This window comes from Cnephaeus nilssonii (assembly GCF_951640355.1).
Source record: "Cnephaeus nilssonii genome assembly, chromosome: 13".
Classification (NCBI taxonomy): domain Eukaryota; kingdom Metazoa; phylum Chordata; class Mammalia; order Chiroptera; family Vespertilionidae; genus Cnephaeus; species Cnephaeus nilssonii.
Genome location: NC_137084.1, coordinates 3,770,835 through 3,793,203, shown reverse-complemented (window position 1 = coordinate 3,793,203; position 22,369 = coordinate 3,770,835). Strand labels below are relative to the sequence as shown.

General features: G+C 61.5%; 1 protein-coding gene across 1 annotated transcript in view; it reads left to right on the top strand.

Moving 5' to 3' along the window:
• SLC22A6 (solute carrier family 22 member 6) overlaps positions 1-22,369 on the top strand; it is a gene marked incomplete at both ends in the record, with an annotated part of 33,421 nt that overhangs the window by 8,036 nt on the left and 3,016 nt on the right. Inside the window, 16 exons of the mRNA XM_079787988.1 lie at positions 3,156-3,259; positions 3,786-3,940; positions 4,455-4,623; positions 6,836-6,959; positions 7,141-7,256; positions 8,207-8,421; positions 9,838-9,946; positions 10,115-10,318; positions 15,870-15,985; positions 17,771-18,291; positions 18,715-18,818; positions 19,215-19,369; positions 20,377-20,545; positions 21,023-21,146; positions 21,301-21,416; positions 22,269-22,369. The exon at positions 22,269-22,369 is cut by the window's right edge and continues 114 nt beyond it. Of these exons, the coding sequence (XP_079644114.1) occupies positions 3,156-3,259; positions 3,786-3,940; positions 4,455-4,623; positions 6,836-6,959; positions 7,141-7,256; positions 8,207-8,421; positions 9,838-9,946; positions 10,115-10,318; positions 15,870-15,985; positions 17,771-18,291; positions 18,715-18,818; positions 19,215-19,369; positions 20,377-20,545; positions 21,023-21,146; positions 21,301-21,416; positions 22,269-22,369 (2,602 nt within the window). The remainder of the gene's footprint in view (positions 1-3,155; positions 3,260-3,785; positions 3,941-4,454; positions 4,624-6,835; positions 6,960-7,140; positions 7,257-8,206; positions 8,422-9,837; positions 9,947-10,114; positions 10,319-15,869; positions 15,986-17,770; positions 18,292-18,714; positions 18,819-19,214; positions 19,370-20,376; positions 20,546-21,022; positions 21,147-21,300; positions 21,417-22,268) is intronic.

The following is a 22,369-nucleotide window of genomic DNA, read 5'->3' as shown; positions in this document are numbered from 1 at the left end:
GGGGTGAGGTGTCACTGCGGGGTCAGTTACCACCTTAAGCACGGCGGCCAAGGACGTTCTCGGGGAGCAGGCAGCATTTGAGCAGATGTAAAGGAGGGGAAGGAGCAGGCCAGGGGCTCCCTGGGGGAAGAACATTCCAGGCCAAGAGAATATCATGCACCAAGGCTCTGGGTGCCTGGTTCAGGGACAGCGAGGAACCAAGGTGCCCGGAGCAGAGAACATGGGAGACGGTAGAAGGAAGAGCAGAAAGGCGAGGAGGGTGGCGATGGAAGCAGACTCTGAGGGACGAGGAGGGCTGTGGCATGGTTTGAATGTGACTCCAAGCCCAACCAGGACTTTCCAGTTTCATGGCGGAAGCTGGCTTGCAGCAGGTATCACCACCAGGGCCACAGCCGAAAGCAAGACCCCGCAGATCTGGTCTTTGACCGTGGAGCAGGGCAACGGCTTAAACTAACCCCGTGGTCGGCAAACTGCGACTCGCGAGCCACATGCGGCTCTTTGGCCCCTTGAATGTGGCTCTTCCACAAAATACCACGGCCTGGGCGAGTCTATTTTGAAGAAGTGGCGTTAGAAGAAGTTTAAGTTTAAAAAATGTGGCTCTCCAAAGAAATTTCAATCGTTGTACTGTTGATATTTGGCTCTGTTGACTAGTGAGTTTGCCGACCACTGAGCTAACCCAAGCATGTCTGGCATTAACCCTCTCTCTTAAAGCACTAAATAGCATGGAGGCTGGGGCTGGGGGAAGGGGAGATCAAATTTCCATTTGCGAATTTCCATCGTGCGGGGTGTATCAGGGGAGGCTGGGTTGCTGTAACAAAATAATCACTCGGCGGCTCAGGAGATAGAGAAGTGTTTCTCTTTCTCATGCAGTAGTTCTCGGACGAGCATTTCAGGCTCATGGGCGACTCCGCTCCATGAGGTCCTCCAAGGACCCAGCGTGACAGCAGCTCTACCACCTTCCACACACGCCTTCCCCAGTTGCTCTGGTCGTCCCCATCCCCACCGACAGGAAGGGAGAAAGCCCGCTTTACACAGCATGCCACAAAGAACCGGAAGTCTCTCCAGACCAGTGGTTCTCAACCCTCCTAATGCCGTGACCCTTTAATCCAGTTCCTCATGTGGTGGTGACCCCCAGCCATAACGTTATTTTCGTTGCTACTTCATAACTGTAATTTTGCTACTGTTAATGAATCGTCATGTAAATATCTGTGTTTTCCGGTGGTCTTAGGCTCTACAGCAGCGGTTCTCAACCTGTGGGTCGCGACACAGATATTTACATGACGATTCATAACAGTAGCAAAATTACAGTTATGAAGTAGCAACGAAAATAATGTTATGGCTGGGGGTCACCACCACATGAGGAGCTGTATTAAAGGGTCGCGGCATTAGGAAGGTTGAGAACCACTGCCCTAGACGCTCCTGTGTGCTTTCCCGCACCCCCTCGCTCCCTCCTGCCCCCTGGTCCCTCCCCACCCCATGCACACAGCATGCAGCGCCCAGTGGGTCCGCTGGCCCCGCTGGGCCCCCCTGAGGCAGAGGAGGACCTGCAGGCTCATCCCCGTGGCCCCCTCTTTGCTGACTTCCAGCAGAGGAAGGTGGGGTGCTGCCCCTGTACTGTTTCGCTTCCAGAACATTCTGGTGAGGCATTTCTAGTGAATCAGATTCTCCACTTCATTACACACGTAATGGACGAAGGGTGCGTGCTGGGGATTAGGGGAGATTAGGCAGGCGGGGCGGCAGGGGCCAGGGCGTGAGGCTGTATCAGTCTGTGCTCACAGAGCGTCCGCCGCACCCGGAGGGACCAGAGGGAGCCCGTGAGTGCTTGGGCGAGACCGGAACCGGGTGTGAGGGCCTCGTAGAAAGTGGCTGGGGTCACTGGGGACAGGATGGCTGGGAGGGACCGAGATCCAAGGCCGGGAGGCGGGCAGGAGGCAGGAGGCATTACAGTGATCCGCTCTGGGCCTCAGTTTCCTCGTCTGCAAATTGGGGTGACAGCGCGGCGGAGGCAGAAGTTGTCGTGCGGACTGAGGCGCGAGGGCCTGGAGAGCGCCGGGTGCGTGGCAAACCCTCGTACACGTCGGCCCGTGCTCTAACCCCAGGGGAGGGGGAGGCCTGCACTCCGACCGCCGTCGTGGCCATAGAAGAATCCAGACTCAAGAAACACTAACAAGTTAGACACCGAGGGCCGAGGGGTGGTGGAGAGGGGGAGGGGGGAGGTGAGGGGGCCGCCGATGCCGAGGCCTCCAGGCAGGGGCGACAAGCAGACACCGAGATGCCGGGGACAGCCATCATCCGGGGGCGGGGTCACGGCGGCCGCGAACCTCCCGGTCCCGAGGCCAGAAGGAAGGTCGGGCTGGAGCGATGGGTTCGGAGTCTTCACCATGAAACAGCCACTGAAGCCGGAGGAGCCGTGGCGTTTCCTGGGCAAAGGGGACAGAAAGAGCCGCCGCGCGTGGGGAAACACGGGTGGAGGGCAAGGAGCCCACAGAGCAGGAGGTGGAGAGAGGGGTCGGCAGGGTGAGGGGCTACGCAGACCAGTCAGGGTTCCCTTGATGTGGTGGGGAGACCGTGGGTGCTTGGGGAGCACAGCTTCGCAGAGGGGGTGCAGGGCTGGGAGAGGCAGGATGGGGAAGAGGCGGGCGGTGGCGGGATAGCAAGTCCTGCGCCTCCTGAGAGCTCCGGCCTCCCTGGCCAAGGGGAGCGGGTGGAGGGGACCTGGGGGGAAAGGGGTGGTAAGACGGAGAGATCTGGGCCCGAGCTGACGAGGAGGGGTCAGGGCAGAGTGAGAGAGAGAGGGTGTGGACAGAGCAAGGTGCATCCACGGGAGGATGTCCCCACGGAGGAGAGGGTGAGGGCACCACAGAGGAGCTGGCCTCAGGGAGCCACGGGGTGCAGGCACGCTCGGGGGGGCTGGAGACAGACCGGGGTGCGACGGCCGAGCAGACTTGGTAAGTCGTCTGACAGCCACACTTGCTAGAGGGTTGTTGTCATTACAAAACCCCAGGCCCGGCCGGAGAGCCACAGGCAGACCTCGGAGCCTGAGGGGGACACGGTGCCTGGGGGCAGGGACCTGGCTCAGGCCAGGCCGGTGGGGGTGCAGGGAGCGAGCGCCGGGCCCCCCGGGGCTGAGCGGGCTGCTCCTCTCCCTTGTGCAGTGGGACTTGGTGTGCGACTCCAACAAGCTGAAGGAGATGGCCCAGTCCGTGTTCATGGCGGGCACGCTGGTCGGGGGCATCGTGCTGGGAGGCCTGTCTGACAGGTGAGACACCGGGGCCTCCCAAGGGGGGCACACCCCCTGGTGACGACCCTGCCCCTCTGCTCCACCCGTGGACCCCCAAAGAGGCCAAGAGCTGGGGGGGTGGGGGGCGGTCCTTGCTGTGCAGCCTTGGGCGAGTCCCAGTCCTTCTCTGGGCCACAGTCTCCTCTCTGACCCAAAGCCCTAGCGACCCGGGTCTTCCAGCCTCCACAGACCCAGCGGGGAGGCCGCCCGGGCTGCGGACCCAGGGCGTGGCGGTGGCGGTGGGGGATGGACTGCTTAGAGATGGGCTGACCCTTTGACCCCGCTCAGGCAGCTAAGCTGGAGGTGGAGGAGATCACTCATTAACTAAAACCTCTCCTTGCAAACGTGGTCATAAAAAAGCAATTACACACCAGGCCCTGTCTGGGGAGGGAGCTACATGCCCGGCCTGGCACCCTGGGGGGCGGGAGACGGGCCTTGGCTCCGGCTGGCCCGGCCCCTGGTCTTGGCCGGCTCTCGCTAACCGGGCCCTCTCCTCGGAGTGCAGGTTTGGCCGGAAGCCCATCCTGTCGGGCAGCTACCTGCTGCTGGCGGCCAGCGGCTCGGGCGCAGCCTTCAGCCGCTCCTTTGCCGTCTACATGGTCTTGCGCTTCCTGTGCGGCTTCAGCATAGCCGGGGTCACCCTGAGCACCGTGATCCTGAGTGAGCCACAGGGCAGGGGGCGGGGGGCACCCGCCTGACGCTGAGCCGGGGCAGGGTCTGGGTCTGGCTCGACCACGGGCCCCCTATGGCCTTGGCACAGGCCCTCGGGAGCCCCCTCTGAACGTGACAACACTGTGCAGCGGCTGCCAGTACCGAGCACTGTCCCTGGGCCTGGCTCCCCGCCAGGTACCTGATCCCATTCCGTCTACACACATACGCAGGTGCTACTACTGTATTCTCCCCATTATACAGATGAGGAAATTGAGGCAAGACCAGGGCAGTCACTTGCTACTGGAGAGGCAGTCAAGAGCAAGGCCTTGGGAGTCAGACAGACCTCAGCTGGAGTCCTGCCTTCTTGAGCCTCAGTGGCTGCATCTGTAAAATGGGGTCAGGGAACCCTGCGGGTCGGAGACAGATCGAGTAGCCAGCGGGGGGGCAGGAGCTGGCCCCCCTTCACAGGGAGGTGCCCAGGGCCCAGAAGGACCCTAACCTGGTCCTTGGGCTCCTCCTGCAGTTGTCGAGTGGATGTCCACGCAGCTGCGGGCCATCATGACGGTCGGGATCGGCTACTTCTACACCACCGGCCAGTTCATTCTGCCCGGCCTGGCCTACGCCATCCCCCAGTGGCGCTGGCTGCAGCTGACCGTGTCCGTTCCCTTCTTCGCCTTCTTCCTGCTGTCCTGGTAGGTGGTCCTCTCCCCCTCACCCCTCCTGAGGCTCCCCTGAGCCGAACAGAAGCCCTGCCCAACCAGGCTGGCCAGCTCTGCCTGTCCCTGTCCCAGCCAGGAGGGCACTGCGGGGGAGGACGTCCCTGCACACAGGCGCGGCGCAGGAGGGAGCAGGTGTCTGTGTGCTTCAGATGGACAGGACGGGGCCAGGCTGCGGAGGACACAGAGCGCCGGGAGGCCTCAGCCGTGGAGGGCCGAGGCCACAGACAGACAGACCCCAGCGGGTGGGGACAGACAGACCCCAGTGGGTGGGGACAGACAGACACCAGTGGGTGGGGACAGACAGACCCCAGTGGGTGGGACAAGAGACAGAAGGGAGGTCACTGTATGGGCAAGAGGATCCAGGGGACAAGTCTGAGAGGCGTTTTGAAGGGAAAATCCACACAGTTTGGGGACTTCTGGATTTGAAGTATAAAGAGGAGGAAAGCTCAAATCCCTAGAACCCGAGGAAATCGAGGCGCCTAGGTCAGAGGTCCCCAAAAGGTCAAGTGCTCATCCACAGACGGGAAACGGCCCCCAGCAGATAGTTGGAGCGAAGGAACGGGAAGCAGTAAGCGAGCCAGGGAGAGGAGCGGCGTCTGGGAGGAACCTTTGCCGCGTGCGAGACCCTGTTCCGGGCTTCGGCCTGGCCTGTCTCCGCTCCTCACCGCACCTCCGTGTGAAGCGGGCATCATTGCTCCCATTTCGCAGATGAGGAAACCGAGGCTCCGAGAAGTGAAGCCATCCCCCAAGGTTACACAAAAAGATACAGAGCTGGGATGGGACCTCCATCTAGAAATGAGGAACAGAAGCTTCTAGAGGGGGTGGGCCATCTTGGGGTGAGAGAGGGGGTGAGCGGGTTCAGGGTGGAGCCAGGAATGTCCTCTGCCCAGGATGGGAGCGGAGAAGGAGCCAAGAGCTGAAATAACGGGGGATCGCCAGGGTGCGGCCGGGAGCCAGAGCCCTTGGCGGTGCCACGTGGGACCAGGCCCGCCCACCCCGAGCCTCAGGGGTCTTCCGAGCAAAAGGAAGACGCCGCCTGTCAGCAGGGTCCCCGGGCTGGCCCGCAGGAAGGTCGCTAACGGGGTGCCACCGCGGACATGACGCTCAGGGAGACGGGGTGGAGGTCAGGCCCCGCCGGGTGAGGGGAGGAGGCCGCGGACAGTCTTGGGGAGAGCAGGCTGAGAGAGCTGTCGGGGCCCACACAGACCAACAGGCCGGGCGGCGGGGGGCAGGGGGGGGGCAGGCCCGGAAGCCCCCCCTCAGCCGAGGCCAGGGCACCAAGGGCCACTCCCCCCGGGCCTCGCGGGGCCGGCCCGGTGCCTGCAGGGGCGACGCCCCGAGTGACTCCACTCAGAGCAGACCTTCCCAAACGTCACTCCCCCCACCCCCACACCAGTGACCCTCGGGGACTGCTCAGGGCAAACCAACCCCGAAGCGCAGCCCGGAGGTGAGGGTCCCCCTGCCCATCCCAGGACCGTGCTGTGCTCGCATCCCCACCTCCCCACACCCCCCCCCAGCAGCGTGGGTCCTTTGCGGGGAGAATCCAGGGTCCTCCACCCATTCCCTAGCCCCGTGGTCGGCAAACTGCGGCTCGCGAGCCACATGCGGCTCTTTGGCCCCTTGAGTGTGGCTCTTCCACAAAATACCACGGCCTGGACGAGTCTGTTTTGAAGAAGTGGCGTTAGAAGAAGTTTAAGTTTAAAAAATCTGGCTCTCCAAAGAAATTTCAATCGTTGTGCTGTTGGTATTTGGCTCTGTCGACTAATGAGTTTGCCGACCACTGGCCTAGACCACACCCCAACCTTAGCGCCCTGTCCAAGCCGCCCTCACCCGGGACCGGGAACGCGGCCGAGGAAGGTGGGGAGGTGGACGCGCAGACCCGCCAGCCGTGCGGCTGCAAGCGGGCCATGCCTTCCCCGGGCCCCCTGCCCGGCCTAGCACCCCAGCCTCGCAGCTGAGGAGGACACCCCCGGAGGCCAGCAGCAGCTGGGGGCAGAGGGAGGGCCCCTGGGAGGGAGGAGAGCAGTGGGATGTGTGTGGCTGCAGGCAGCCCAGGTGCAGAGCTTGGCCAGGTGTCAATTCCATGGAATGTGCCGGAAGGCAGCTCGGGTTCCTGGCCTCCTACCCCTCGGGCCCGCTGTCCCTCCTCTTCCAGCCTCTCAAGGGGCTTCTTGTCCGGCCGCAGGTGGGTCCCGGAGTCCATCCGCTGGATGGTGCTGTCCGGAAAGTCCCTGAAGGCCCTCAAGATCCTCCGCTGGGTGGCCGCCTTCAACGGCAGGAAGGAGGAGGGAGAGAAGCTCAGCCTGGAGGTAGGGCCGGGGGGGGGGGGGGGGGGGCGGGGGACACTGGGCTCTGCTCTGGGGCTGTACCCGCCTCCTGCCTCCTGTCCCCTGCTCCCAAGCTCCTCTCCAGGCGCCCGGCCTGCACCTCCCCCTCTCCCCGCTGCCTGCCAGAAGCTCACTCATGCACCCTCCCCTCCCGCTGCCCCAGGAGCTCAAACTCAACCTGCAGAAGGAGATCTCCTTGGCCAAGGCCAACTACAGCGTAGCCGACCTGTTCCGGACGCCCGTGCTGCGGCGCGTGACCTTCTGTCTCTCCCTGGCCTGGTAACCCGGCCCCCTCCCGCACACCCGGCCCCTCTGCCACCGCAGGGTGAGGACAAGGCCTCCCGCAGGGCAGGTCCGGGAGGGGAAAGCCGAGGGCACCTGCGCGAGGAGCCCCTCCCCTGGGCCGCCCAGCCCAGCCCCCACCCCAGAAACCGCTGCGCCCCTGCCCCACGCCCCGGCCTGGCCATCGGCATCTGCTTTCCTCTGGGGTCACCCCCGCCCTCAGGGCAAACGCTCCAAACCCTTCAGTGGGCAGTTTCCCCCGATGCTGTGCCTCCCGGTCACACACACACACACACACACACACACGCACACACGCACACACACGCACGCACACACACACACACACGCACGCACGCACGCGCCCGCACACTGGTCTGGTCTGTCCTCTGAGACCCACAGAGCAAGGCTTCGGGGCTTCGGACTTGAGGACAGACACTGGGTTTCTCCCGAGTCTTCTGTCGGGCATTCCACGGCCCCTTCCAAGCCCTCCCTGTGCCCTGGCCCTCCGGCCCTCCTCCATCCCGCCATCGCTAAATAGGGTTCAATGGCTCCAGGAACCCCCCCACTTCTGGGAAGGGAAGGGGAGGCACCTGACCGTGCGCCCAGCTCGGCCTCACCTCGCTGCTCTGGAGGTTAAACTATCTCCATCCCCTGCCTCCTGTGGTCCCCGCGCGTCCTCCAGCCCTGACCTTCCCTGGAGTCAGTGACGTGGCATCTGTGCCACCACATCCTAGACCGTGCCCGTGTTAGGCATAACCAGTCGATCCCAGCACTTGCCCACTGATCTCAGACACAATCTGAGACCTCAGCGTGGCATTGGAGCAGCCCCGACCCGTCAGCTGCGGTTGGGCCGCAAATGAAACCATTCATCATCCTGGTGACGCGGGGACCAGTGTGGGCGAGGCCCAGCCTGTGGCCGGTGCTGACCGACGCCTCCCTGCCCCCAGGTTTTCCACCGGCTTCGCCTACTACAGCTTGGCGATGGGTGTGGAAGACTTTGGAGTCAACCTCTACCTCCTCCAGGTCATCTTTGGGGGGGTGGACATCCCAGCCAAGTTCATCACCATCCTCTCCATGAGCTACCTGGGCCGGCACACCACGGAGGTCATCGCCCTGCTCCTGGCAGGGGCGTCCATCCTGGCTCTCATCTTCGTGCCCTCGGGTGAGAAGCGGGCGGCTCCCCGGAGCCCCTGAAGCAGGCTGGCCCCTGCAGCCCCTGTGTCGGGCTGGGAAGGGGGGTGGGGGGCAGGGGCTCCAGTTCTGCTGCTTCCGTCTCAGTCTCTGCGTTACCTTGAGTGGGTCCCTGTGCTCTCTGGGCTCAGGCCTCGCATCTACTGGTAGAAAACAACTCAGTTGGGCTAGGGCCGTGGAAGGCAAACCGCGGCTCACGAGCCACATGCGGCTCTTTGGCCCCTTGAGTGTGGCTCTTCCACAAAATACCACGTGCGGGCGCGCATGTACAGTGCGATTGAAACTTCGTGGCCCATGCGCAGAAGTCGGTTTTCGGCTCTCCAAGGAAATTTCAATCGTTGTACTGTTGATATTTGGCTCTGTTGACCAATGAGTTTGCCGACCACTGGCCTAGTAGAAAATAACTCAGTTGGGCTAGGCCAGTGGTCAGCAAACTCATTGGTCAACAGAGCCAAATATCAACAGTACAACGATTGAAATTTCTTTTGAGAGCCAAATTTTTTAAACTTAAACTTCTTCTAACGCCACTTCTTCAAAATAGACTCGCCCAGGCCGTGGTATTTTGTGGAAGAGCCACACTCAAGGGGCCAAAGAGCCGCATGTGGCTCACGAGCCGCGGTTTGCCGACCACGGGGCTAGGGGATGTCAGAGTCCCTTCCAGATCTGCCTCGGGAGATCATGGTGCTGTCTGGACCGTGGGCGGGGCATCGCTGGGGAAACACGCTGGGATGGAGACACCGCAGAGGCCAGGGCTCATGGAAGACCCCACAACCCCCCCACACACATACCATGATCTTGGAAAAGTCACTTTCGTTTTGTATGGATGTTTGTGTCGATGCACCTATAGCTTTCCAACAGAACTTGGGATATTTTAGGACAAGAACATGTACAACAAAATAGACACTGAGTGGCCAGATTATTATGATCTCTGAACGCATAATAATCTGGCCACTCAGTATATACATTAGAGGCCCGGTGCATGAATTCGTGCATGGGTGGGGTCCGGCCAGCCTGGCCAGGGGGAGGGGACATGGGCGGTTGGCTGGCCTGCCTGCTGGTCAAAAGCCTGGTGGAGGGGACAATTTGCATATTAGCCTTTTATTATATAGGATATAGACTGAGTGGCCAGATGATTATGCATTCAGAGATCATCATCATCTGGCCACTCAGTGTAAATGAGAATAGGGAACCGGAGCCAGGGAAAGACAGAAACACAGCAGGACACACACCCGCAAACCCCTGGGAATGGCAGAGTGGCTGTTACTCGGCTCTCCGTTTGGAGCTGAGCTTCCCGGCAGCCAAAGCGAAAAGGGAGACGAGTTGTGCGGAGGAAGGAGCGCACGCAGGCGCTCCTGAGCCCAAGGCCGCCGTGCCGTCCCCTCTGCAGACCTGCAGGCCCTGCGGACAGTGCTGGCGGTGTTCGGGAAGGGCTGCCTGTCCAGCTCCTTCAGCTGCCTCTTCCTCTACACGAGCGAGCTGTACCCCACCGTCATCCGGTAGGTGCGGGCCGCGGACTGGCGCAGCCGAAGGATTGGGGTCCGGTGGGATGGTGGCGCCTCCCGCCCCTGCCCGGGCCCCGAGCTGTCCTCTCAGAACCCCACACACAGCTCCATCCCGGAGACCATCCCGGCTCTGAACCCCATCCCGGCTCTGACCTCCCCCAGGCAGACGGGCATGGGCATGAGCAACGTGCTGGCTCGAATGGGGAGCATGACGGCCCCGCTGGTGAGAATCACGGGGGAGCTGCACCCCTTTGTCCCCAATCTCATTTTCGGAGCCACCGCCCTCCTGGGAGGCGGCGCTTCCCTCTTCCTGCCGGAGACCCTCAACCAGCCCCTGCCGGAGACCATCGAGGACGTGGAGACATGGTCAGTCCCTGCCCTGGCCTCGCGGGGTTCCCCCCGGGGAAGCGGCCCAGGCCCCGGGCTTCCCCTGAGCTCTCTCCCCCAGGTCTCCCCCCGCGAAGGAGCCCAAGCCAGAGCCGGAAGCGGAAAAAGACTCCCAGAGGATCCCCCTGCAGCCTTGCGGACCGGACCTGCGCCCCAGCTGAGGGCGACAGAACCCCCTTTCCCTGCCTCCAGAGACTAGTCCCAGCCAGGCCCCTGCCTGCCTCGGGGCTCCACAGGCATCTTGGGGGCCTGGGCGGGTCCCCGCTCTTAGAACCAGTCTCCCGAGAGCTTGGGGACACTATCTCCACCACCTCATCTCCCAGCCCAGCCCCGACCAGGGCAAAGATTCAACCACCAGCCTCCTCACCCGCCTTGCCCTCGCCCTCCCTGCAGCCCGGCCCTGCCATTCTTCTGCCTATCCCCGCCCCCTCCCCTGAAGCCCCCTGGCTCCATCCCAACAAAGACGGCCTCCCTCCCCTTCTGGCCGCCACCCCTCCTTTCATGGAGATTTCAATAAACGCCAATGAACAACACGGCTGCTCAGGAAGGGGAAGGAGAAGGGGGCAGCCACGTATGGACGTGTGAGCCGCACACCCATCGTCTGTACTTGCATGTTCATGAAAGCACGGCACACAGGTACACGTGAGCTGGGCTGATGGGAACACATGCGTACATGTGTCAGTACGCCGAGGCATGCACGCTCCAAGCCTTACATATCAGCCTGCTCGAGCTACTCTAACAACTCGACACAGACCGGGACCCTTAAGCCACAGGCATTTCTCGCTCGCGGTTCTGGAGGCTGGGAAGTCCGGGATCAAGGTGCTGGCAGACGCAGCGCCTTCCCGGTCAGGCTCTCTTCCTGGCTTGCAGCCAGCCACCTTCTGACTGCATCCTCACGTGGAGGAGGGGAGAGGAGGCATGCTTCCTGGGGTCTCTTCTATAAGGGCACTAACCTCATCATGAGGGCCCCACCCTAAGGGCCTCATCTAAGCCTAATGACCTCCCCAGGGCCCCGCCTCCCATCACCATCGCATTGAGAGTGAGGGCCTCGCCCTGAGTCTGGGCAGGGACTGCAGCTCGGAGCCAGTCCTGTGCGTGGGATAACACGTGTGTACCCACACGCCCCACAGCGCCTGTGAGCAGATGGCGGGACGAACCAGAGCGGCTGCAGGCAGATCTTCCCGCCCTGCCGCCCCAAGTCTCTGGTCCAGGTCCCAGCCCCACGCCCACCAGACAGCTGCGTCTCCTAAGAGACAGAGAAAACTTCAGCCAAAGCTGACCCCTTCCACCTCTGCTGCTGTGTTCCTGGGTCCCTTACCAGTCCCGTCCCCCCTGGGGGCCCTGCGTCCAGCCTTCCCCCGAGGTCCCCGCCCACTCCCTCCCTCCTGGCTCCTCCCATCACCAGTTCAACTCAAGCCTCTCCTATCGTAACAAAAACCAAACAAGCAAACGCCTCGCACCCTGCACCCTCCTCGGATGCCACACCTCCTTCCAGAGACCTCACTGTCTCCTCCCCTGTCCGCAGCTGTCTGCCTCCACTCTGACCTCAGGCCTGTCTGTCCTGTGCACGCGGGTCCCACCCCTCCCCTGAAACACCACGGGCGCTCAGCACCCCCGTGCCGAGTCCAAAGGTCACTTCTCGTCCCTCCTTCTTACTTGGACTCTCGGCAGATTTGGTTCTGTCGGCCACGCTTTCCCAGCTCCCTCCCACACTCGGGCTGCGCCTTCTGTCTCCTGTGGGGTCTCCTCAAAGGTCTAGTGTGGAGAGCGGCTACAGCGTTTGAACAGGTTCAAGCCCCGGACTAACAAGAGGGCACAGTCCTCTCGTGGCAAAGCCATGTGCAAGTCCCAGCTTGGAGGGCAAAGCCCTCCCAGCACAATAATAGCCAAAGGCTATGGTTGTAAGTCTGACCTGATGGTCCGAACCTGTGGTCCCAGGTGGCTGAGTGATGTGGGCTTGATAGAGTTCAGGTGCATGTAATTGAGTAGATTCGAAACTCGCAAGAACATTGTAAACATCTTTCCCATGCCCTTACTTGGCCTCGTGGAATCCTATCTAATAGAGAGGGAATGTGCTAATTGACCATCACTCCATCACAAAGATGGCTGCACCCACAGCTGAGGCCAAGTTCCCTTAAGCAGCCTTAACGAGCAATCAGCAGGGACCTGAGGCTACGCCCTCTCCCACCCGGCAGGGCTTAACAGGGGACCTCAGGCCATGCCCCCAGCCCTGGCACCAGGCCTGAGGACCTCAGGCCACACCCCCCACCTGGTGGGGCTTCCCATTGGGGTGAAGTTCAAGTGCTGTGACAAGGCCTGTCATGACCAGGCCCCCACCTGCTTTAATTGCCCTTGACCTTGCACCCTGAAATCCTCGTTCTTTCGGTCCCTGGCCTGCACCAACCTTCTCTTAGCCCTGCCCTTCACACACGCCCCGCACAGACGTCCCCCCGTCCCATCCCACGGCACTCGGCTTAGGGTCAGCTGACAATGGGGCCGCCAAGGCCGCCCCTGGGCTTGCCCAGGTCTCGACGTGGAGGGAGAAGAATGGGCTCAGCGAGGAACACTCGCCACCTCATACCTCCTCCACCTTCCAGCCGTGCAGGACATGGGGGCTCCCAGGACGGCCTGGCCATGACCATTCCGGGCTGCTCCGCGGTAGTTACTGCAGACACAGGAAGGGAAGGGGCGATGCCCAGGAACGCACTTCCCAGTCACATGATCAGGACTCCTGGTGAGCTGAGACGCCCGTCAGGATGCTCTGACCCTTCACGTGACCCAGTCAATCTTCTTGCCGTTCCGAGCCCCGTTCTGGACCCCACCATCCTCTCTGCAGCTCAGCTGCTCCCCGCCTCCCCTCCTCCCTGCTCCCTGCCCCTGAGCTGGGCTCCCAAACAGCTCGGTGAGTGGCCCTTTCCCAAGGCGCACCTCTCCGGGGCAGAGTCCTCGCACTGAGCCCCCTCGTTGGTCCCTGGCCTCATGTCCAGCCTCCGAAGGGCAGTCTTCCGTTTCGGCGCCGTCCACCGGCCAGGATAGCCAGGCCACAGGCGTGAGGCTCACCATCTGGCTCCTTGCTCAGAGCGTGGCTCCGGGCCTGGCAGCCACTCAGAGTCCGCCAGGCTTCTCTCCGGCCGATCGTCCTCAAACGCACACGTGGGCCCTGCGGTAGGAGCCAGAGTGTTTCTTTGATCTGTAAGTTATCGAATGAAAGGTGTCATAAGATAATCACAATCACGTGTAGTCACACTCCATTTATTTAACAGAACAAATTATACAAAATCCAGATGCCTCCGAAAATCAGGGATCTGGAGCCGCTGCCGGCGTGGTGGAGAGCAACGGAGTGAAGAGAACCGAGGTCGGGAGCCGCTCGCCGTGGGGTCCTGGGCAAATATGTCTCCTCCGGGCCCCCATCTCCGTGCCCGCACCACGAGGTGTGTCCACCTGCGGGGTGGCAGTCAGCTCCGACGGCATGTGGTTCTGCGGCTCTCGGCCCGTGGTCGGCAAGGTCATTAGCCAACAGTGCCAAATATCAACAGCACAACGATTGACATTTCTTTGGAGAGCCAAGTTTTCTAAACTTAAACTTCTTCTAACGCCATTTCTTCAAAATAGACTCGCCCAGGCCGTGGTATTTTGTGGAAGAGCCACACTCAAGGGGCCAAAGAGCCGCATGTGGCTCGCGAGCCGCAGTTTGCCGACCACGGCTCTTGGCCAATCGGAAGTCCCTGTTGGATCCCTCTGTCCCTGGCTCTGCGAATCATTCGCCCTGAGACCGTTCCCACCTAGAAACGCCACGAGCTGGGAGGTGTGGGGAGTCCCCTGGTCACCCAAGAGGTCCCAGGAGCAGCCACAGTCCAGTCCCTGGGGTCTCCAGTTGCGCCTTTTCCGGCTAACCCTGGCTGGACGATGGCCAGGAACTAGGGTGGGAGCTCGCTCCAAGGCGGCGTTGGGCTCGGGCTCAGGGAGGGACCCACCGTCGCCCCCACTGCCCTCCGCACTGCCCACTCCCCCAGGCGGGCACCGCATTCTGGCAGGAGGCCGGCCCCGGAGCCCCCCTCTGTTTGTGCAGCTGTGCTCTCACCCCCAGGCCACGGGCTCTTGTTTGTGTACCTTGGCCTGGAGCACGTTGTCAGGCGTCTGGACACCCACCGCGTCCCGGCCCAGAACCAGCTCCGGCGGGAGGAGGGGGGCTGGGCCCCGTCACGTCTCTCCCTGGGCCTGCCCTCTCCTCTCCTGGACACTGAGGCCTGTAGTTGGGCAGGCCACACCGCTCAGAACCTGGCCTTGAAGCTAGACGGGACGGGTTAGAACCAGCCTAAGGCCTGGCGTGTCCCAGGGCCTCGGGGGACCATCAACACCCTCTCAACACACACAGGCGTCATTTGTGTCAACGGCTCGATGGTAACAGGGCATCTGGGCTCCTCGCAGGAGAAGTGGGAAAGCAAACTGTTTCTTCTCGACGACCAGATGGAGGTCTGGCCCTAGCTGGTTTGGCTCAGTGGTTAGAGCATCAGCCTGCGGACTGAAGGGTCCCAGGTTCGATTCCAGCCAAGGGCACATGCCTGGGTTGCAGGCTCAATTCCCAGTGTGGGATGTGCAGGAGGCAGCCGGTCAATGATTCTCTCATCATTGATGTTTCTGTCTCTCCCTCTCCCTTCCTTTCTAAAATCAATAAAGAAATATATATATTAAAAAAAAAAAAAAAAAAAGATGGAGGTTTGTGCCCAGAAGAAGCGAGGCGTTCTCCTTCCCTTCGTGGCCCTTTGCCTCTGCTCATTGTGCAGGGCCTGGGGTGCCTCCTGTCAAGCCATGGAACCCTAACCCTCCATCGCGTGCAGACATCCGCCAATGCACCTGACGCCGAGGGGTGGAGGGCCCGTCAGTAGGAAGCAGGTGAGAGAGGGGCAGCCAGAGACCCCACGTGGAGACACCCCATCACGGGCAAGTGGAGCCCCGGCCTGACAGTGGAGTCGGAACGTGGGGGAGAAGAACACTGGCCTGGGCCCAGGAAGATCGGGGTCCCGCCCGGCGCCTCCAGGTGAGGCCTGGGCAGGGAGGAGCGGCGGCACGGGGGAGCCCAGGCCGCTTGGCTTCAGTCCAGCAAAAGGTGGAGGAGGAGCTGGGGGGCGCGCCCTGCAAACAGTGCTCCCACTCAGCCGAGCGCGCGGCAGCCTTCGCGCCGTGTGGGTGGGAGTCGTCTGTGCGGCTGGAATACCCTCAGCCACGCAGGTGTGGGATGGATGGCGATGCAACCCAAGTCCAAGACATCTTCTAGGTTGGCGTTCCTCAACCTTACTGCTGACATCTTAGGTCCAGGCCATTCTTGGTTGTGTGGGGATCGCTGTTCTTGGGATAAGAGGTGCATATTTTCTCTCTAAAATCAACGTAAAAGTCTTATTATTTTTAACCAGATATCAATGAGAAGCACAGCTCATCCTCCCCGAGCTCTGGGGCAGGAGCCACTTTGACATCTTCACCTGCATCGGCTCATTTAACCCTCCAACGGCTGTTCGCTCCGCCTTGCGAACAGGAACACTGGGATACAGAGGGTGGAACAACTCGCCCGGCTACACAGCCAGTGGGTGTGCAGTGAGGGTGTGGATCCGGCCGGGCTGACTCCAGAGTCCACGTTTGTCTACCGCTGTGGTCGGCAAACTGCGGCTCATGAGCCACATGCGGCTCTTTGGCCCCTTGAGTGTGGCTCTTCCACAAAATACCACGGCCTGGGCGAGTCTATTTTGTAGAAGTGGCGTTAGAAGAAGTTTAAGTTTAAAAAACGTAGCTCTCAAAAGAAATTTCAATCGTTGTACTGTTGATATTTGGCTCTGTTGACTAACGAGTTTGCCGACCACTGGCCTACCGTATTCAAACTAAAAGCAAGAAGCTGCCACCTGCTCTCTTGGGATACCCAACCCATGATCCAACCGATCGCAGCTCGGCGCTGCCCGGCTCAGGAGTGGCCAGAACTCGGGAACCAAGTGTTGGAGGAAATCAAGTGAGTGTCTTAGGATTGTGACTAAAAATAAGGTAAGTTCATGCTCATCACAACAAACGTGGGGGGATTTGAATCAAGATAAACTGGAAGGTTAACGCTGAGGCACCGAAGCATCGATCTACATCACGCACGATGTTGGTCCTGGGTCCCACTGCTTCAAAAGCAGCCTCTACTTTTTCTTCAGTCAGAGAAGCTGTGGTCCTATAAGGCGCGAGCCGTCCCCAGGAGACCAGAGGCCGGGGTTGCCAATTTCAGCAAACGGGAATTCAGGATGGCCAGTTAAATTTGAATTTCAGATCAACGAATATATTTTTTAAAAATATTTTTTTATTGATTTCAGAGAGGAAGGGAGAGGGAGAGAGAGAGAAACATCAATGAGAGAGAATCATGGATCGGCTGCCTCCTGCACACCCTACACTGGGCATGGAGCCCACAACCCAGGTGTGTGCCCTGACCTGGAATCAAACCATGACCTTCTGGTTCACAGGTTGACGTTCAACCACTGAGCCACGCCGGCAATGAATACATTTTTAGAATAAGTATGTCCTATGTGATTTTAAGGACATACTTACAGATATAGATATAGATATAGATATAGATATAGATATAGATATAGATATAGATATAGATATAGATATAGATATAGATATAGAGATAGAGATAGATATAGAGATAGAGATAGATATAGATAGATATAGATAGATATATAGATATAGATATATAGATATAGGTATATAGATAGATATAGATATAGGTATATAGATATAGATATATAGGTAGATATAAATATAGATATATAGATAGATATAGATATAGAGATAGAGATAGATAGATATAGATAGACAGATAGATAGATATAGATAGATAGATAGAGATAGAGATAGAGATAGAGATAGAGATAGAGATAGAGACAGAGATATAGATTTGTTGATCTGATATTCAAGTGAACTGGGCATCCTGCACGCTGGCAACCTTCCCAAAGACAGACCGGACCTTGTCCACTAAAAACGACAGACACCCCTCAAGAGGCCGCCAGACTCCTCAGAACCCCGTCTTCCCACTGAAAGGAAAACGAAAAGGTCCCGCCCTGTCGCCTCCTGCCCCCTCCGGCCCCCAGATGCCCAGATGGGCCCTCGAAGTCCACCCCTCCCCCCATCCCCACCTCAGTCCACCCGCTCCTGCCCTTTATACCCACTTGGAGGAATTCCACTGACACCAGGATGCTTGGAGGTCCATTAATCCTTCTGATACTTAGTCACAATTTAACTCCCTCCCTCCGCCGAGGGTTAAATACTGCCCACGGAGGGGTCCGGGCCACAGCTGCCCCAAAAGCTGAGCCCCCACCAAGTGGGAAGAGGCTGCGAGGGAAAGGGAGGGGCAGGCCTGGAGAGAGAGAAGGAAGGAGGGGCGCCCCACCGGCTGCGTCCCCCCCACAGGGCCGGCTCAGATTCAGCTCCAGGAGCAGCCCGGCTGCAGGAGCCACGGCAGCCCCGGTCCTCCGGTGAAGGACAGCAGGCGGACGGACACACAGACGGGGATCTGGGCCTGGAAGTCCTCAGCCCCCAGCCACCCGGCCGGGCCCGGCCCCATGGCCTTCAATGACCTCCTGAAGCAGCTGGGGGGCATCGGCCGCTTCCAGAAGGCCCAGGTCACTCTGGTGATCCTGCCCCTGCTCCTGATGGCCTCCCACAGCACCCTGCAGAACTTCACCGCCGCCGTCCCCACCCACCGCTGCCGCCCGCCCGCCAGCGCCAACCTCAGCCGGGCCGGGGAGCTGGAGGCCTGGCTGCCCCGGGACCCGCAGGGGCGGCCCGAGTCCTGCCTCCGCTTCACCTCCCCGCAAAGGGGGCTGCCCTGGCCCAACGGCACGGGGGCCAACGGCACGGGGGCCACAGAGCCCTGCACCGACGGCTGGATCTACGACAACAGCACCTTCTCTTCCACCATCGTGACCGAGGTGAGCTGCTGGCCCCGCCACGCACCGTCCACACTGCGCCTTCCCTCCGAGACAGACGGACAGGCGGACAGAAACACACACACACACACACACACACACACGCACATGCACACACACACGCACGCACATGCACATGCACACACACACACGCACGCACACATGCACACACGCTGTCTCGAATTCTCCAGAGGCCGCAGTGGGAGACAGAGAAAGGAGCTGGGTGGGCCGTGGGAGGAGGTGGACTGGGAGCTCAGATCCGCCTGTCGGCTCTGGGACCCGGGAGACCGCGGTGAAGAGCAGTGTCGGGGGACAGGGGCCGGGCCGCGAGGGCCAGCGGAGCGGGAGGCAGGGGGCGGGCGGGGGGGGCTGCCGGGCAGCGCAGGCTCCTCTCCCTGACCCTTGCGCCTCGCCCCCTCTCCCCAGTGGGACCTCGTGTGCTCGCACAGGGCCTTGCGCCAGCTGGCTCAGTCGCTGTACATGGTGGGGGTGCTTCTCGGAGCCGTGGGGTTCGGACACCTGGCGGACAGGTCAGTTCTGGGCGGGGCCAACGGCGGGGCTGGGACCAGGCCCCTGGGCCGGGCGGAGGGCCTAAGCCAGTGGTCGGCAAACTGCGGCTCGCGAGCCATATGCGGCTCTTTGGCCCCTTGAGTGTGGCTCTTCCACAAAATACCACGGCCTGGGCGAGTCTGTTTTGAAGAAGTGGCGTTAGAAGAAGTTTAAGTTTAAAGAATTTGGCTCTCAGAAGGAATTTCAATCGTTGTACTATTGATGCTTGGCTCTGTTGACTAATGAGTTTGCCGACGACTGCCCTAGGGGGAGGCTGGCATTCTCCCCACAGGACCCCGGGCCCAGCCCCCCTGTCCCTGCCCAGCCCCGAGCCTCGGGCCACAGGATCCTGGCCCAGGGCCGCCTCTGTCCCACAGGCTGGGCCGCCGGAAGGTGCTGATCCTGAGCCACCTGCTGATGGCCGCGTCGGGGACCTGCGCAGCCTTCGCTCCCACCTTCCCCGTCTACTGTGCCTTCCGGCTGCTCTCGGGCATGGCCATATCTGGCATCGTCCTCAACAGCATGACCCTGAGTGAGGGGTGCTGGGAAGATGGGGGGTCCCTACCCCCTCTCCTCTCACCACTCAGCCCCGTCCCAGCCCACCTTCCTGAGCTCTGCCTGCCTTGGCCTCTGGGTCTGCCCTCCAGACAACACAATAGCTTCTGGGGGGCGGGGGCGGGGGGGGGCGGGCGTCCACCATCCTGACCCCTCTCAGACATGGGCTTTCGAACGCTGTTGTTAGGCACCGGCAGGCCAGGCACAGGAGGCGTCAGGGAGTGGGGAGGACTGTACCCAGAGGAGGTCCACCATCCAGAGGGCCCCAGCCAGGGGGTCTCCCCCCGACAGGCCTCCCCCACTTTATTATGTAAAATATCCCAACTTCCCAAGGTGGCAACTCATCCCAATGTTACTAACACGGGGAGGCGGCCTCGTGTAGAACAGACATTTGTGGACTGAGCGTGGCCTGCCCACAGCCGTTTCCCATCCCGTGGTTCCCAGAGGAGGAGCCCGAGGCCAGGGAGGCGGGAGGGGATTGACCCAAGGTCACCCCTCAAGCCCAGAAGGGAATCGAAGGGTTTAGGGTTCTCGGAACTAATGGAATTAGCCAGGACTCAGCTAGGGCCGGGCAGGACCCCTGGAGAGCGCAGCCCCCACCCCAGTCTGTCTGCACCCCGCCCGCCGCCCCAGGGCAGAGGGAAGCCTCGGCTCCTCCCAGCTCCGGCCCCCGGGGGCTGAGGTCCGGCCAGAACCAGGGGAGCAGCTGCTGCCGAGGCTGGACTGAGTGGTCAGGGACCCCGAGGGAAAGGAGGCCCCAGCCAGGACTGCAGCGCAGGGCGGAGCCAGAGGAGGGGACAATTCCTGGGGATCCCCACCCCCCATCCCTACCTCCACTGGTCTTCCACCTCCCCCCACGGCACCGCCCTCACCTGATGCATCTTCCCTGAGCCTTGGCCAGGGCGTCCTGCAGAGGGTCCTGCCTGCCCAGCCCCGCCCCCTGCAGTCGGGAAGTGGCACACCCCGCTCTCACCCTCTTTCCAGATATGGAGTGGATGCCCATCCACACGCGGGCGTACGTGTCCACGCTGGCCGGCTACGTCTACAGCCTGGGCCAGTTCATCCTGGCGGGCGTGGCCTACGCCGTGCCGCACTGGCGCTCCCTGCAGCTGCTGGTCTCCGTGCCCTTCTTTGTCTCCTTCATCTACTCCTGGTGCGTGGGGCCAGGGTGGGGCGGGGGCGCCACCGAAGCCCAAGGACTGCCAGGGACGAGACATCCCCCAGATCTTGCCGAACACCCCACCCCCCAGAATCAGAGAAGGTCAAAGGTCAAAGCCACAAGGTCAGACCCAGGCAGCGCCTCAGCCTGACAGCCGGGGAAGGGGCTGTGGGGGCAGGATCTGGCCCAAGGCGTCCAGTTCTCAGCTTTCCCCAGCTCCCCGCTCCCCCCCCTTCCCCCGCCCCCGCCCGCCCCGCCGGGCGCCAGCACCCGAGAACTGACGTCCTGCTGCACAATGAGTCCTCGCCGAGCTGGGCGCTGCCTGTGGTCCCGGACAGATGGACTTGACCAGGCCCCTGGGTTCCCAGACTAAAGAAAACCCCCACCGCAGGCCCCTGGGAAGCTCACCTCCTCCCCCCGCCCAGGCGCCTGGAACTGGAGCGATGCCAACACCCCCACCCCCACCCCCAGGTTCTTCATCGAGTCAGCCCGCTGGCACACCTCCTCCGGGAGGCTGGACCTCACGCTGAAGGCCCTGCAGAGAGTGGCCCGCATCAATGGGAAGCGGGACGAGGGGGCCAAGCTTAACATGGAGGTGAGACCCCCCCACATTCCCCATGGCACCCCCAGGCGCCACCCCCAAGCCTAGAACCCAGGTCCCAGGGCCCAGAGGGCTCCCCTGAGGAAGGGGCGGGGCTGGGAGGAGCCCCGTGGGGAGCCCAGGCCCTGAGCCCGCCCCGTCCCGGCAGGTGCTCCGGTCCAGTCTGCAGAAGGAGCTGACCATGGGCCCAGGCTCGGCCTCGGCCCTCGAGCTGCTGCGCCACCCCGCCCTGCGCCGCCTCTTCCTCTGCCTCTCGGTGCTCTGGTAGGCGGCCGGCCGGCCAGGGACACGCCGCTGCCGCGGGGGGAGAGTCCCTGCAGCGGGGGAGGCGGGCAAGTGGGAGGGAAGGTCACCTGGCCGGCTGCGAGGGCAGAGGCCAGTCTGGCCGGCAGAAGGCTGGAGGCCGTCCCGTCTCGGCCAGAGCACGGCACAGGCCGCAGAGGACTGGACTGGTCTCCAAGCGCACATCGTGGCTGCGGCTGGCTCCAGCCCGTGTCTCTGTTCCCACTGCAACATTCCCCATGGCCCTCCTCCCAGCCACCCTCCCGGTCCCACCACCCCAGACACCCCACGTCAGTTCGGAAAGGCGTTGTCAAACGGAGCACCCCCCGCCCAATGCATTCTTGGTGACCGGTTTTGGATTTACTCCAGGTCAGCGGTCGCCAACCTCTCAGACCTCACGGACCACCAGTGGGCCACGGGCCACGGGTTGGCGACCGCTGCCCCGGCTGTGGGTTTTATCCAATAACCTGAGCTTCACTGTGTGGGCTTTTGACATCCTGAGAAGAAACAACGCCCATTCCAGCATCATGGATGGGTCCCAGCAGGCCAGTGCCTCTCCCAACACCTTAGCCCTAAAGACAGGGCCTGAATATCCCCCCTCCGCCCAGTTTCAACATACAGGGTAGAGATGAAAACTACGTAAACCCTACAAAGCAACCCGGTGAAAATAATTCGGGGCGTGGCAGGACCACCCCAATATTTCAACTGGAGACTAATGTCGGAAGGAGGGTTAGCCAAGGCGGGTTCCAGCTCCTTGAGCAGGGTGCTCCGTGCCGCTCACCCCACCTTGAAGCCTTCCCCGCAAACACCACCCACCTCACCCCTCCCCGCCAGGTTCGCCACGAGCTTCGCCTACTACGGGCTGGTCATGGACCTGCAAGGCTTTGGGGTTAGCATCTACCTCATTCAGGTCATCTTCGGAGCCGTGGACCTGC